The 14,220-nt window shown below is 40.3% G+C and overlaps 1 protein-coding gene across 3 annotated transcripts in view; it reads left to right on the top strand.

The window, feature by feature from the left end:
- Positions 1-14,220, top strand: part of ChT (choline transporter) — a 70,732-nt gene that overhangs the window by 46,772 nt on the left and 9,740 nt on the right. For all 3 annotated transcript variants that reach the window (XR_011899378.1, XM_072297394.1, XM_019055842.2), the window contains exons 8-11: positions 2,350-2,479; positions 5,781-5,998; positions 6,626-6,729; positions 13,816-14,082. Coding sequence is in view for 2 of the 3 variants with exons in the window: in XM_072297394.1 (XP_072153495.1) it covers positions 2,350-2,479; positions 5,781-5,998; positions 6,626-6,729; positions 13,816-14,082 (719 nt within the window). In the remaining variant the exon portion in view is untranslated. The remainder of the gene's footprint in view (positions 1-2,349; positions 2,480-5,780; positions 5,999-6,625; positions 6,730-13,815; positions 14,083-14,220) is intronic.

Here is a 14,220-nt window from a genome sequence, read left to right on the forward strand (position 1 = left end):
CAGCTCATTTTCAAGGACTGTAAATTTTAAAAAAATAAAAAAAATAAAAAAAAATGCCTTCAATTCTTCGAAAGTTGGCATAAGAGCACCACCTGGTTCATTAATTTAAGTTCCTACGAGGTCTTTGGACTAAACTAAAAATTGAAGGGTTACGCGTCATATAGCGAGGAGAGCACTTCGGTCACACGGAGAGCTCATGGACTGTAGATTTTGAAAAAATGCCTTTAATTCTTTGAAAGTTGGCTCAAAAGCACCATCTGAGTCATTAATTTAAGTTCCTAAAGGATTCATGGACTAATCTCATAATTGCAGAGGGGCCGATAGGAAACGCTCAATTCTCTGATAAATGAGTCGGAGCGCTTCTAGATAATAGCAGCAAACGCTTTGAGTCAGGTGAAACCTAGGAATTCAAATGCATTATATAATGCATCATATACTATTTCCAAAATTACTCCGTAGGTAATCACAAAGCAAAATTAGACAACTAATTAGATACATACTCACATTACAAAGGTACTATGAATCATCAAGCTAACGCCAAGAACTGACACTTAGATCTTTATTAAAAACTAATATGTTTGTTGTTAATGAATTTAGAATCCCGGCAGATTCCATCTTTTGCGGTTCCTTTTTACGAGGTACTAAGCACAAATATAATGTAATAATTCGGCACAAATATGACTGATTTAATGCTTGTTAATGAAGGAGGTTATAATTGTTATAACGTGACGTTTGTTGACTTGTCTCTGGTTGACGTTTGTCGATGGCGCTCTCTATTGTTTTCGCTTTGAGTTACGGGGATACGCGGTAAGGAGATGGCGCTCCTGGCGGGCGTGTCGTGAACCTTCCAGCAGGTAGATTCGCCCGCCAAATTTAAAATTTGGGAGATGCTAAGCGAAAACCGTTTAGTTTTAAGACTATTTGAACATCGAATAGTCATTCTACCCATTCAAGTAGATATTTGATGGCTTTTGACCGTGCTTAAGGAGAGATTATAATATAAAATCGTATCTGAAGTATGATGTCAATGAATCTAATGGATCCTAATGAATCGTAGAAAAGCTAAGATTTTTACGGATCGCCATCTTTGACAGGAGACTTAGTTAATCAATTACATATTTAATTGAAGATGCCTCATAAAATCAACAAGTCGAGTCCGAATATATGAATTCACCACATATCGCGAAGACATTTACAATGAAGTTCAATGGTTTGAATAAAAATTTCATAACTATTATCCTGTGATCAAAATTCCAATCAAACTTTATGATTTTGTAAAATTGGCAGTATTTTTCTAAATATTCCAGTAAAAGTGTCTATGCCGGCGCGAAGCGCCGGCTCGAGCGAGAAAGTCCCGTGCGGTCCCCGCACCAATCCGCTAAGCGGATGGGGGGGCGAAGCCCCCCAAATGCCGGCGCGTAGCGCCGGTACGCGGCGCGAAGCGCCGCGCATAAATTGGCCGGAGGCCAATTTTTTTTTTTTTTTTTTAACCACGGGTGCCCAACCAAAACATTTTCCATAAATTTCACCCTTAGATCAAGGGATCATTAAGGCTGGGGAGGGGGGTGTCTTCCATCGGGAAATGTAACTAGCGGAAACAACTTTATTAATTCTAATGAATCTATCTTATAGGCATTTTATAAAGCTGTCGTATAACTATTGCAACCACTCATTAGGCCGCCTAAACCTTTCCTTAGTGACCAATCAGAAATAATTATGTGACGCTCTGGGAGAAGGGGGATTATGTCGAGGAGAGCGTTGCGCCATTTTGTTTTCACGTGTTAAAGGATAGGGAATTTGGGCTCTAAGCGTTAAAAGTGGGGGGGCAGGGGGCACTACCTAATTTATGAACGCTTTCTGAAAGTAAACGATGTGTAGTAGGGGCAAACGCTTTTGTCTCCTTTTTCGTATAATTAAAATCCAGATATGTAATGTCAGAGTCCGAATAGTTTTCAATTGATCAATGATTCTTTAAAATGTGTTGGAAAAAATGGACAAAGCAGACCTCACGTGTTGTGCTCGGTCTTCCAAACCGAGTCAGTCAGTGGCGAGGCATGAATGATCGATTTTCGATATTTCCCCATTTGAAGCTGTGGTAAAGAATCGATTATTAAGGTGTTCGTTGCGAACACCCTATCTTTTGATCTCTTTTCATAGGTTTAAATGATGGACCAATTGAAATATTGCAAAGCAGGCCACGCCTCTGGAGTCAATGTTTCCCGTTTCCAGCATAAAACAGTTATTAACCGATTTTTATTTTTCAACTAATTTATAATTCTAATAACTTGTACTCTCTAGGCTTTATGATTTGGATTTCATTACCCTAATTTTTATTTACACTGTTCACAGGTGTACTTCCAACGAGTTTTATCAAGTCGCTCAGAGAGCCAAGCCCAAATTCTATCATTTGTAGCTGCATTTGGATGTGTCATCATGGCAATCCCTCCTGTCCTTATTGGCGCTATTGCTCGAGCCACGCGTGAGTACATTTGTTTTGTAAAAATGCTTTCAAAATTAGATACTTTCAAACAGATACACAATAACTTTTTTAAACTAACATAACTTATACATCACCTCCGCTCAAAAAAAAGCAATTTCTGCCCTTGGTAAGTTGGAAAAGTTTCATCAAAATTACTACATCGACGGTATTTTTACAGCGTTACCTACGGTCACCGCTTAAAAAATTTCATCGATATTCGTTCACAGTACCTGGTCATCTGTTCAAAAACAACAAGCACACATTAATACGTAGGGCGGTGAATATTGCAATCCCATGCTTCATTAGATCCTCATAGACACGTGTGCATGTTTTGAATGCACGGATCACTTTAAAAGCGGCGCTGGCTTTTTTGGGTTCCCACTACTGACGGATTCATTTCACTAATGGATGAGGAAATAAATTAGAGTGGTCACACTTCATGTAAAATGTTATACAAACAAATGGTGCTTTTATGAGCAAAAATGACCCATTTTTCAGACGTTCTTCAGCTTGAAATATATCAAATTTTTTCCCATTTTACGAAGCGACGTTCATAAAATAAGCTAAATCATAAATGCATATGAAGGTTATGCGTTGAGTGCAATGTGAGCTGCTGATTACAGAATTTATCATAGCTATTTTGCGGTCTAAAAATGCGGTGAATATTCGTCGCAGCGGAGGGAAATTCACTGAAATAAATTGGATTGAATTTCATTTTGAGGTCATTTGAATTCTCGTTATCGCATAACCTTTTCAACGATTGAACCTTTCTATCAACGCCTATTCAGTGGAAATGTAGGTACTACATGTCTATTTCATAGGACCGCGGTTAGCAAAAAGGAATGAATCTACATCAGTTATTGCCAAATTTGACTGGGCAATTTAGTATTTTACAAGAGAAAGTTTGTACGAATCCCTTTGAAATTTTTAAGAAATTTGCTTTGGAATACTATGCAGAAAATTTACTGAAATTTGCACAAAATTCCGCACAATCGATTGTAAGTAAAAAATTAAACCCTCTAAAATTTGGTAAAAGCTGACATGGATTGGATCCTTCCTGGTAATATGCGGCCCTATTAGAACCAGATCAAATATACACATGAGTTTACAACAATTGCTAATTACAGATAATTATTGAGTTTAATAGAAAACACTATCTTTTCAGTATAGAAATGAGTAAAAATTTAATAATTTTGAATATTAGAAACTTTTCAAAGCATAGCTTCTAATTATGCAGAAGTAACCAATTTTACGAGGGTTTTGGACTAAATAAAATAAAATTTGGTAGGTTAGACTAGTATTTAAGACAATTTAAATTTCACTAGAAATATATACTTGGTTTCCACTTTAAATATTTTTGAAAAACACTCGTACCTTACAATGTGCTTAGCTCAGGCTTGAAACCACGCGTGACCCAGTTTCTATTTGTATATTTACACGCAAAGCTAGCATACCGTTTATTTATTAGTTTTTTCCATTTTTTTGTAGGCACCTGACTAAGAATCAATTGTTTTTACGAGATGACGTGAAGGAATTGATACAGGCGATTAAAATTCAGTGGGTTGTAATGACGATGCAGGGAAAAAAATTCGCGGTTTGATTTATTATTGTGTTCGATGGAAAATTCAGTGTTTTGTGTGTCAAATCGTGTATCGTGTGTCGCATTTTGTCATTAAAAGTCCCATTTATTATTAAAATATGACTTGCACTGTCTCTAGCGTTTACGAGATAGTGGGTGGGGGCAACGTTGTTTCCAGTGGCGTGACGTGAAAGATCGATTATCGATATATCGCCATTTGAAGCTATGGTAAAGAATCGATTACTAAGGTGTTCGCTGCGAACGCCCTGATAATCGATCTTTTTCCATAGGTTTAAATGGCATAACAATCGATACATCGCAATTCACGCCACGCCACTGGTTGTTTCCCACAGTCCGTCTCAATATTTAATTTAGAGCAACTCCTTTCCCTAACTACTCTTTAAACCGGATGAAACGCAGCGAGGGACTGAAAATTCTTTGCGAAAGTTGAACATTTCGATAAAATTCTGAGCACGGCCGGATTTTGGGAATGACCACATAGGCCGCGGCCCATGGCGGCAAATTTTGCAATTTTTTTTAAATATAGCTATAAAGAAAAATCGGATTTAGAGAAAAAATTACAGACGAAAAAAGGTGACAAAATCTCTCATTTCCCGAGAGTATGTCTCTAATTTTGTCGTCTTCCTGTGATACAAACGACAGCACCTTCAATTAGTCGAGTTAAGACTAAGAGAGAAACCGAACACGGAATTTGGCCTGGAACGGCGCGGCGCAGAGAGCAATGATGCCGAGAACTTGAGATGAACAGGAGAAACCCACGGCGCGGCCCGGCGGTCGGCATGTAACACATATTAGCGCCTACAAGACTGCATGAATACTTCACGCATTGCTTCAAAGACAGTGCGGTCAGGAGCGGTCGGCGTAAAACGTATAGCGCCTACAAGACTGCATGAATACTTCACGTATTGCGTCAAAGATAGTGCGATCGCTGCGGTCAGGAGCGGTCGGCGTAAAACGTATAGCGCCTACAAGACTGCATAAATACTTCACGCATTACGTCAAACTTAGTGCGTGCAGCAGCGGTCGGCGTGAAACGCATAACGCATGCAAGACTATAGGAATACTTTACGCATTGCGCCAAAAACAGTGCGGTCAGCGCGGCGCGGCAGCGGAAGTTAAAATCATTTCTTGTAAATCGAAGGCCTTGTCCACACAGAGATAGGTTTACGGAACTTAACTTTCGCGCCAAGTTACGTGAATTTATGCTAGTAGTGTTGACAGGGCTTTCGCAAAAAATGTATCCAACACGAGTAGGTAAACGCGTCTTATGCATCCCCCCCCCCCCCCCCCCGCTGGCACGTTCACCTGATGGTTTTTATTGATGTTTCAAAACGAATGAGAAGGGGGCGGCAAAATACAGGCGGCCCATGGGCGGCGAGTTGGTAAATCCGGCCCTGCCCCTTCCTCACCCTATGGCGCTTGGTTCCGTTTGATAGAGATACGTACAGATGAACTTATATTTGGACGTATTTCTGCCAAACGGAACTAAGTGCCATGGAAAAGCATTGCGAGTATAGGAACAAGTGAGCCCGACGCCCGGTTCCGTCGCCAATCCAAGCCCCTCTCTACCTTTCTACCCCGATGGCGCTTAGTTCCATTTGACAGAAATACGTCCATTTCAATTTCACTTTGACCGTCGTTTATTACTGGAAGCATCTGTAAATATTTGCATCTAAACGGCGGGGAAATGCCTGTTGACAGCTTGGAACGAGACTGAATACCACGGACCGTGGCCGATGACCGCGAGGGAGACGTCGATGGTGCTGCCGATGGTGCTCCACTACTTGACGCCTCCGCTTGTCTCCTTCTTCGGCCTGGGAGCCGTCAGCGCAGCCGTCATGTCCTCCGCTGACTCCAGCGTCCTCTCCGCAAGCTCCATGTTCGCCCGAAACGTCTACAGGCTCATCATTCGACAGAAGGTACGAGCCCAAACGCGCTAATAGGTGGAACCTAGCAGCGGGCTGATTGTTGAAATTTATAGACAAAACGATAGACACACTGGAAAAAAAAACACATTGGATCTAGAGGTCAGACTCTTAAAAGAATCGACAAGAAAAAATACTCTTGATTCAATCAGATTTAAGCTTAAATCAAAAACCAAGCTTCTTAATTTGAGCGGATTTCTTTTTGATTTAAGCTTAAATCTGATTGAATCAAGAGTCCTTCTTCTTGTTAATGTTTTCAAGAGTCTGGACTCTAGATCCAATGTGGTTTTTATTTCCAGTGCAAAGTAGACATAGGGATTATGAAGGGACCCCATTGGTTAAACGGGTGGTTCTTATAGACTGTGATAAATGATAAACTCAAATATGTAATGGTATCGATATCAACATTGAGAGTTCTTTTTGATAAGAATACCGCGCGTATTTTAATTATGGGTCCAATCAGAACTGATACCAAAGATTTTTTTAGAAAAAGGCTTTTAAGCCAATTTTCAATAGACGAGCGCTACAGCTGGTTGTTTAGAAGGTTGTTAAATAGTGTGCGTTCAATTTTCTTTCATCCGTTTAGATTTTAATTTAATTTATTCTTTTCGTATTCTACAGGCCTCTGAGATGGAAATCATTTGGGTCATGCGAATTTCGATCGGAGTGGTAGGCATCCTCTCAACAATCATGGCTCTCACCATCCCATCAATTTATGGCCTCTGGTGAGTTTTTTAAAATCCTCCAACGGCCCATACTCTCCCCCAGAATGGTACTTACTCGAACTAAACCCATGTGGAAGTTACGGGAACCTCCAGTTTGAGTCCATCAATCATCAGCCGTGTTGAGCTGACAAGGAGTTGCACGCTAGGCTGATTTCGAGGCGCGAGGTCTGGCAGTTACGCGGGCTCACCGGCATCCCAGACGACAAAAAAATGTAGATCATTCGGACATTCGCGTCTCAGCAGTCAGCGAGGCTGTTTCGGCGCAAGCAAATTAGGCACAATTCCGACAGACACAGTTTTGAGCTAGATTAGGATCTCACTCGTGGAACAATAGCCGGCTCCCATGTTTTTGATCACATTATACAACATGTTTAACTTACTGTAACAGACCTCACTGAGGAAGACGCAGTATGTGAATTCTATTCCATCCAGGGACCGTCTTCAGTCGAGAATAGCGTATTGGAATAATACATGTATCTACTCAGCAGGATGTCGCATCCCGACTGCATTTCAGCAAGGTTACACGAGTGAAATGAAAAATATGAAATTTTGAAAATTTCCGTGAAATATTTCATAAAATTTTACAAATGTATGAAAAGTATGAAATATTTTCAGGGGCTGGGTATGCAATAAGCACTAAAAACACTAAAAAGCAAAACCCAGTCGCGTTTCATTTAATTTTGCGTTCAACTTCGAAATATATGTTTCCGTATTTTTCATATTTTTCTGACATCTCATTAAATATTTCACATGGAGTTTTAAGATTTTATTTCTCGTGAAAAATTGCAATCCTGCATTTCATTCCGTTTTATGGCTTTTGATTGGTCAGTGGCGCAGTTTCAACAGATCGACGGATGTTTCATTTCGATGCAAAAGTGCCTATGTATAATTATTCGGCCATGTAAGAGTTCCTTTTGCCTTGAATTAGGTTTTTAGGCGAGCTAACAAAGTATTAAAGTCATTTTTTTCGCGCCTTTATGTGTTCCAAGTAAGCTTGACATTTCACGATGATACTATTATTCGATCACGTGGGAGCCCGTGTTGCCTATCCCGAAAATTGTAGGCGAACTGTCACCTTCTGGACGAAGTATCGCAAGCTCCATGCGACGTTTCACAATTTCCGTCGCCATTTCATTTTTTTACGAGCAAATTATTCAACGAAGTTGTCCGAAAATTTCACTGAATTTTCTTAGTATTGCCGATAAAATTTAGTGAAATTTTCAAACAGATCTAACCAACAAGATCTCTGTAAAAAAATAAAATAGCGGCGGAAATTTTGAAACGTCGCATGGCGCTTGTGATACTTCGGCCGGAAGGTGACGACATGTACGAAGTGAACGTCTAGACACGTATCTCTAGACACAACCAGAACTAGTAGTTATACTCACCGAACATTTTTGACAGGAAAAGTTGGTGACGTAGCCAACGCGCGTTAAAAATCAGCATAAAGCCTGATATCTAAATACCGAGGGAAAATGCTCATATGAGCACAATTTTCCGTCAAAGAGATGCGCCGTTTGGTGCTGCAGCGGGAATGACTGAATTCAGGTTTTTTAGTTTCCTGGAATTTTCCTTTCGCAGTTGGACACTTTCCGGGACAAGCGACCCAAATATCAACGCGATCCACTCGAGATAAAAATAGAACCGCGAGTAAAACCTCGGAATTTAAAGTTCAGTCGTGGATTTGATAAGCATTGATCTCCCAAGGTGCATTCAAACGTCTCAACGGCCTCAAAGGGTGAGTGACGTGAGCGGGGAATACAGTAACCAATTTCGCGCCACAGCGGGGAGTGAAGGCGGAGGGGGGGGGGGGGGTTTCAGGGCTCAAGTTTCGGGTTGCATTGATTCCTGGCTGTTCGCGATGAGCTCGTGACGGCTATGACACAGAAATCCTCGCTGAAGATGGGATACGCTCACTTTTCGCTCATCTCCGCACCTCGTATTACGGTCATGGGTGTTGTCATGTCTGCCCAATTTCGGGTTAAAAGGGCACGTACATACCAACTGCATTCACTGGGAACAAAACATTCATGAAAAAAGTGCCGGAATCATGTCTTCAGCTTCTAACTGAGCTTTGTTTGGCACCCCAAAAAATAGGTGTTTTCACGTGGGAGGGGGTGTTTGGGACACAACCCCCCTTCCCCTATCCTAGAAGGGTTTTTAATGCGTGGATACTTACGTTTTAGAATCTTGTAAAGTTTGCGCCTCAGAATGTTGCGCCCCTGGGTTATGGCTTATGTGACTCAATAGCAAACTCAGTCCTGAAAAATAGAGCAGTTAGCTCTTAGAAAAAATAAATTCCTTGCAAGTGATTGATATAAGTAAAAAAAAAGTTGGTTCCGCCTTTTTGATTTACGTATTCCGTACGTTCTTGTACTGCACCCCGCCCTACCCATCCGTAGGAGATCCAGAAAATGTACGCTCTAACCATCGCGAAAAACAAAATGGATTGGAGATGGAGTTTTTCTCATGAACATACGTCACCAAGTCCCAGGTGCTGGTAGCTGTCAGTCAATCTCATTTTTGTTCAATCAGTTGACTTAACGATATGCTGACACAGGAGGATGTTTCCGTGAAAAAATTGATTGAACCAAGAATTTAATTATTTCATGAAAATGTGACAACTTCAAGTGTAATTTGCAGCGGCCAAATATGTTTACGATTTAACCACGATAGCTGGTGATAAAATTCACAGTCAAATAATGATCAACGAAAATATCACCTGCGATCTTACCATCCTTGTTAGACGTGTTCGATGTCTTAATCGCTAGAACATCAGATTGTATGCGAACTGCCTGAACTGCGATGTGAACTGCCTATGAGTCTATCGGTATAGCTTGAAAATTTCGTCCTTTGTCAAAGTTTTTTTTTTTTTTTTTTTTTTTTTTTTTTTTTTTACATAAAAGAGGGAGGAAAATAAATTAAGCAATTTTCAAACACCGCCAAACATTGCACCGCATCACAACCCTGGTAAAAATTGGCGATAAGAGCTGCGTTTCAAAATACCATAGGAATTCTTATAGCCAGCTAAAGAAGGCTAGAGAAAATCATATAGCTGGCTGTAGAATGCGGAGAAAATCATACGGCCGGGCTATACGAGGCGATAAAAAATTATGCAGCAGGGCTATAGTTCCTATCGCCGGGCTATTGCCTTTTCGCCATCGATTATAAAAGGCTATTAGAAATTGTGTAGAAATTCGTGTGCTTTGGAAATCATTAAGTTTGATACGGAACCACCTTAATATATACAAAACACACCTTATATTTTCCTTTAATACATATTTTTATTCCTCAATTAAAATGAGAATAATCCATACAGGATGTGCAAACATTTCAAAATCATGAGTTGAATAACGCTGACTCCGTCAGATTAAATATTAGAACCTAACACAAAGCGGAGCGGCGACGCACTGGCGCCTACAAACCTAACAGGGATACTTCACGCATTGCGCAACGCGTGCGAAGTATCCCTGTTAGGTTTGTAGGCGCCAATGCATGTTTCGCGCTGGCTGCCCGCCTGCCACGGCGCTTGAAGCAACTATTTCACACCAGAGGTATTTCACAGTATCATACGAAACTGAAGGCGCTCTAATATATTAGTAATGGCAGGCATCCATCAAAAGTACAGAGTACGGAGCTTTCCTCGCAAAATAAATCAAGATACTACGGCCCAAAAAGGGAGCAGTATTCCAAAAACTCACTAAGTCATAGCTTCCGTAATTAGTAACGTTTAGCATACACTTTATCGCCTGGCTGTTGCTTAATCGCCATCGGCTGTAAAAGGCTATAAGAAATTGTATAGCCGGCTAATAGAAGCTATTGGAAATCTTACAGCCGGCTGTAGGTCTATGGTATTTTGGAACACAGATTCTACTGCCAATTATTACCGGAGAAATGTGGACACTTTAAATGTATTTAGGTGTATTGCTGGCGGTGGCTACAACATCAAGTCATGGTATTGTGTAGCTCAGTATACAGCTACACTGTTTTGTCCTTAAGCAAAATGAATTCCCCTTATAACCCATGAATTCTGATGAATTCGATTTCTGCCAAAGTGAAACTATTTATATTCAAAGTAAAGATGGACGCTCAAATGATTAAGATATTCATGACAGAGCTAAAGAGATGATTAGTCTGTTAAAAACTTAAATTGTAGGTTGCATGAGCGTAAAAAATATACACTTCCCCAAGCTTTCTTCCTTGGGTTCGATTATCCAGTCTTTCGTCATCGATGTATCAATGAATAACTTTTTGGTGGGCCTAGTGAATCAAATTGATAAGAATTAGGCTCTAAATTTAGCCTGTTACATAGTAAAGCAACCTAGAAAACTAGAGCTTTAGGAATAAAGTGCATAACCTTGAATTCATGCAAGAGTAGAGCTCCTCCTCTTTAGTTACGACAAAGGGAATCCTCAACATTTCAATAGACCACAAATCATGCGCACCGATCTCACAATTGGTTCACAACATTGTTGCCTAAGTTTTTCTACAAAATATTTTTTTCTCTCCATTTTGGTTAGACTTTAAACTAATGAAATTTCCAATTTTTTGTAGGTAGAGGAAAAAATGTTCGTAAAATATTCTTTCGTCAAAGTTGTGTGTGTCATATTATCAGCCCCAAAAATTTCTGAGAAATCTGGCCCCTATATAGTTTTGACTGTCATCAAAACCACAGCTGCCTCCTTGGTATATTCAATAAATGGTAATGAATAATGGTAATAAATTTAAAAGTGACTGATGCGTATGAAAAAAAAGGGTTTTATTTGAAAACTAAGGCGCATACGTATAAAACTTCAACTAAATATCATCCTCACATTATGAAGCCGTATACATTGAAACTGCAAGTTCAAACACATATCGGTTCGTCAGGGCCGGATTTACCTACTTGCCGCCCATGGGCCGCCTGTATTTTGTTGCCCCCCTCTCATTCGTTTTGAAATATCAATCAAAACCATCAAGTGATCGTGCCGGAGGGGGAGAGGTGCATAAGATGCGTTTACCTACTCGTGTTGGATACATTTTTTGCGAAAGCCCTGTCAACACCACTAGCAAAACTTCACGGAACTTTGCGCGAAAGTTAAGTTCCGTAAACCTAACTCTACGTGGACAAGGTCCTCCATTTATAAGAATTGAACCAAAAAATTATGAAAGAACAAACGTAAATGTGGTTTAATAATTATTTTAACTGCCGCCGCTGCGCCGCGCTGATCGCACTGTGATTGGCGCAATGCGTGAAGTATTCTTGCAGTCTTGCAGGCGCTGTACATTTCACGCCAACCGCTCCTGACCGCACTGTGGTTGGCGCAATGGGTGAAGTACGAATATTCATGCAGTCTTGTAGGCGCTAATATGTATTACATGTCGATCGCCGCGCCGAGGGCTTGTCTTTTTCATCTCAGGTCCTTGTCATCATTCCTCTCTGCGTTGAGCTCCAGGCCAAATTGCGTGTTTGGTTTCTCTCTTAACTCGACTAATTAAAGGTGCTGTCTTTTGTATCATTGAAAAACGACAAAATTAGAAATTACTATACTCTCAGGAAAAAGAGATTTCGTCCCCTTTTCTCATTGATAATTTTTTTTCAGAATCCAATTTTTTTATACCTACACTTCATAAAATTGCAAAATTTGCCGCCCCCTAAATTAGCCTCCATGGGCTGCGGCCTATGTGGCCACCCCCTTAATCCGGCCCTGCGGTTCGTCCAAATAGGACGCATTTGAATCAAAGGGAACTATATCTATTGTAACATGAGCTTTGCCATGCACGTATTCTGATGAATCTCAGGGCTCATGTCAAAGTGGATACAGTTCTTTTTTATTTAAATACGTCTAACAGTAATACTTCCAAACTGGATTTATGTATTGTTCAACTTGCATCGATTTCATGCTTTACATAAAATGCATTACCCGTGATACATAAAAAAGTCATGCGTACACTCAATTTTCCCACATTCGAGGAGTTTTGGTATGTAAACACTTAAACAGTGCCTTCTTAGTTTTGATGCTAACGTCACTCATGCCTATCCAATCCAATGAACTTATGCAAATTGGCAACAGTGGAGACCAGAATTAGGAAGGGCCCAGGGAAATCCCGAAGTCCAACCACGTCCAAGCCTTGAATCAGAACTATCGAAACTTCCATCGAAAATCAAGAGGTGCTCTTATTGTTCTAGGATTGTTTCCCACAACTTTTTTCGAACTCGGAGCGGAACCCTCGCAATGATACGATTGGTTCCGGATGGTTTCATCCCGTGTTTAAGCAACGCTGGGTCTAACTGGTGTGTGCGTATATTGTCCCCGGTTTCATTCCCAAAATGTTCGGTGTAATTAATACAGACCTTCAATTTTTCAATATTTTTGATTCTGCGTAACTAAGACCTTGCACAGATGAAATAACCCGAAAAACACTCAGATTTCATCGAATCAGCGGCTTCAAGTAGTTGATGTAATCTAGAGAGGGGAAAAATTATTAGTTCCTGTGTTTTTTTGTAACGTCATCTGCGTCAGCGGTGCGAGAGTAGGGCTGGTGCTTACTCAAAATCTAAGTTACTGTTTTAAGTTACTGTGTCAAGCTACTGTTATACTGTTATATTCCTATTTGTATCATCTCGACCTATACTACAGTCAAATTTTCTTTTTGACTTCTCATGTATCAATACGAAAAGATAAAATAGAATAAAAGTTATGTCATTTTAAGACCTCGAGTCGTTTTTTCCGTGCGGGAATGCCATTCCGCACCGATGTGTCATACAACAATTTGCTTAAATTGTTGTAATTGTTGTATAAATTGTAAATTCGACTTGTGCCAGAGCTTTTTACTGTAGGCTGTATGCATCAATAAATTCTTTCTATCTATCTATCTATCTATCTATCTATCTATCTATCTATCTATCTATCTATCTATCTATCTATCTATCTATCTATCTATCTATCTATCTATCTATCTATCTATCTATCTATTATCTATCTATTTATCTATCTATCTATCTATCTATCTATCTATCTATCTATCTATCTATCTATCTATCTATCTACAAACATCCAGCTCTATGTGGCCCATCTTTCTGACTCAATGTTTGCTTGTGTTTAGGTCCATGTGCTCCGACTTGGTTTACTGCATCTTGTTCCCGCAGCTATTGATGGTGGTCCATTTCAAGCATCACTGCAACACTTACGGATCTTTAGCGGCCTACATCATAGCCCTCGTCGTCAGACTCAGCGGGGGCGAACCCATGCTCGGATTGGAGCCTTTGATCCACTTCCCCGGCTGGAACGGAGAGAAGCAGATATTCCCGTTCAGGACCTTGGCCATGATCCTATCTCTCGGCACTCTGGCTGGTGTATCTTGGCTTTCAAAGTTAGTGTTCCTTTTTTCCTTCAAGTAACTGGATGAACTCAGGTGATTCGTCTGGCTCAAGTGACGTGGTCGAAGAGGGAATGCGATATATCGCATCGATTAGGTCAAAAATCTCGGCAGATTTTAAATTTTTAGCAA

This window comes from Bemisia tabaci, chromosome 2 (assembly GCF_918797505.1).
Source record: "Bemisia tabaci chromosome 2, PGI_BMITA_v3".
Lineage (NCBI taxonomy): Eukaryota > Metazoa > Arthropoda > Insecta > Hemiptera > Aleyrodidae > Bemisia > Bemisia tabaci.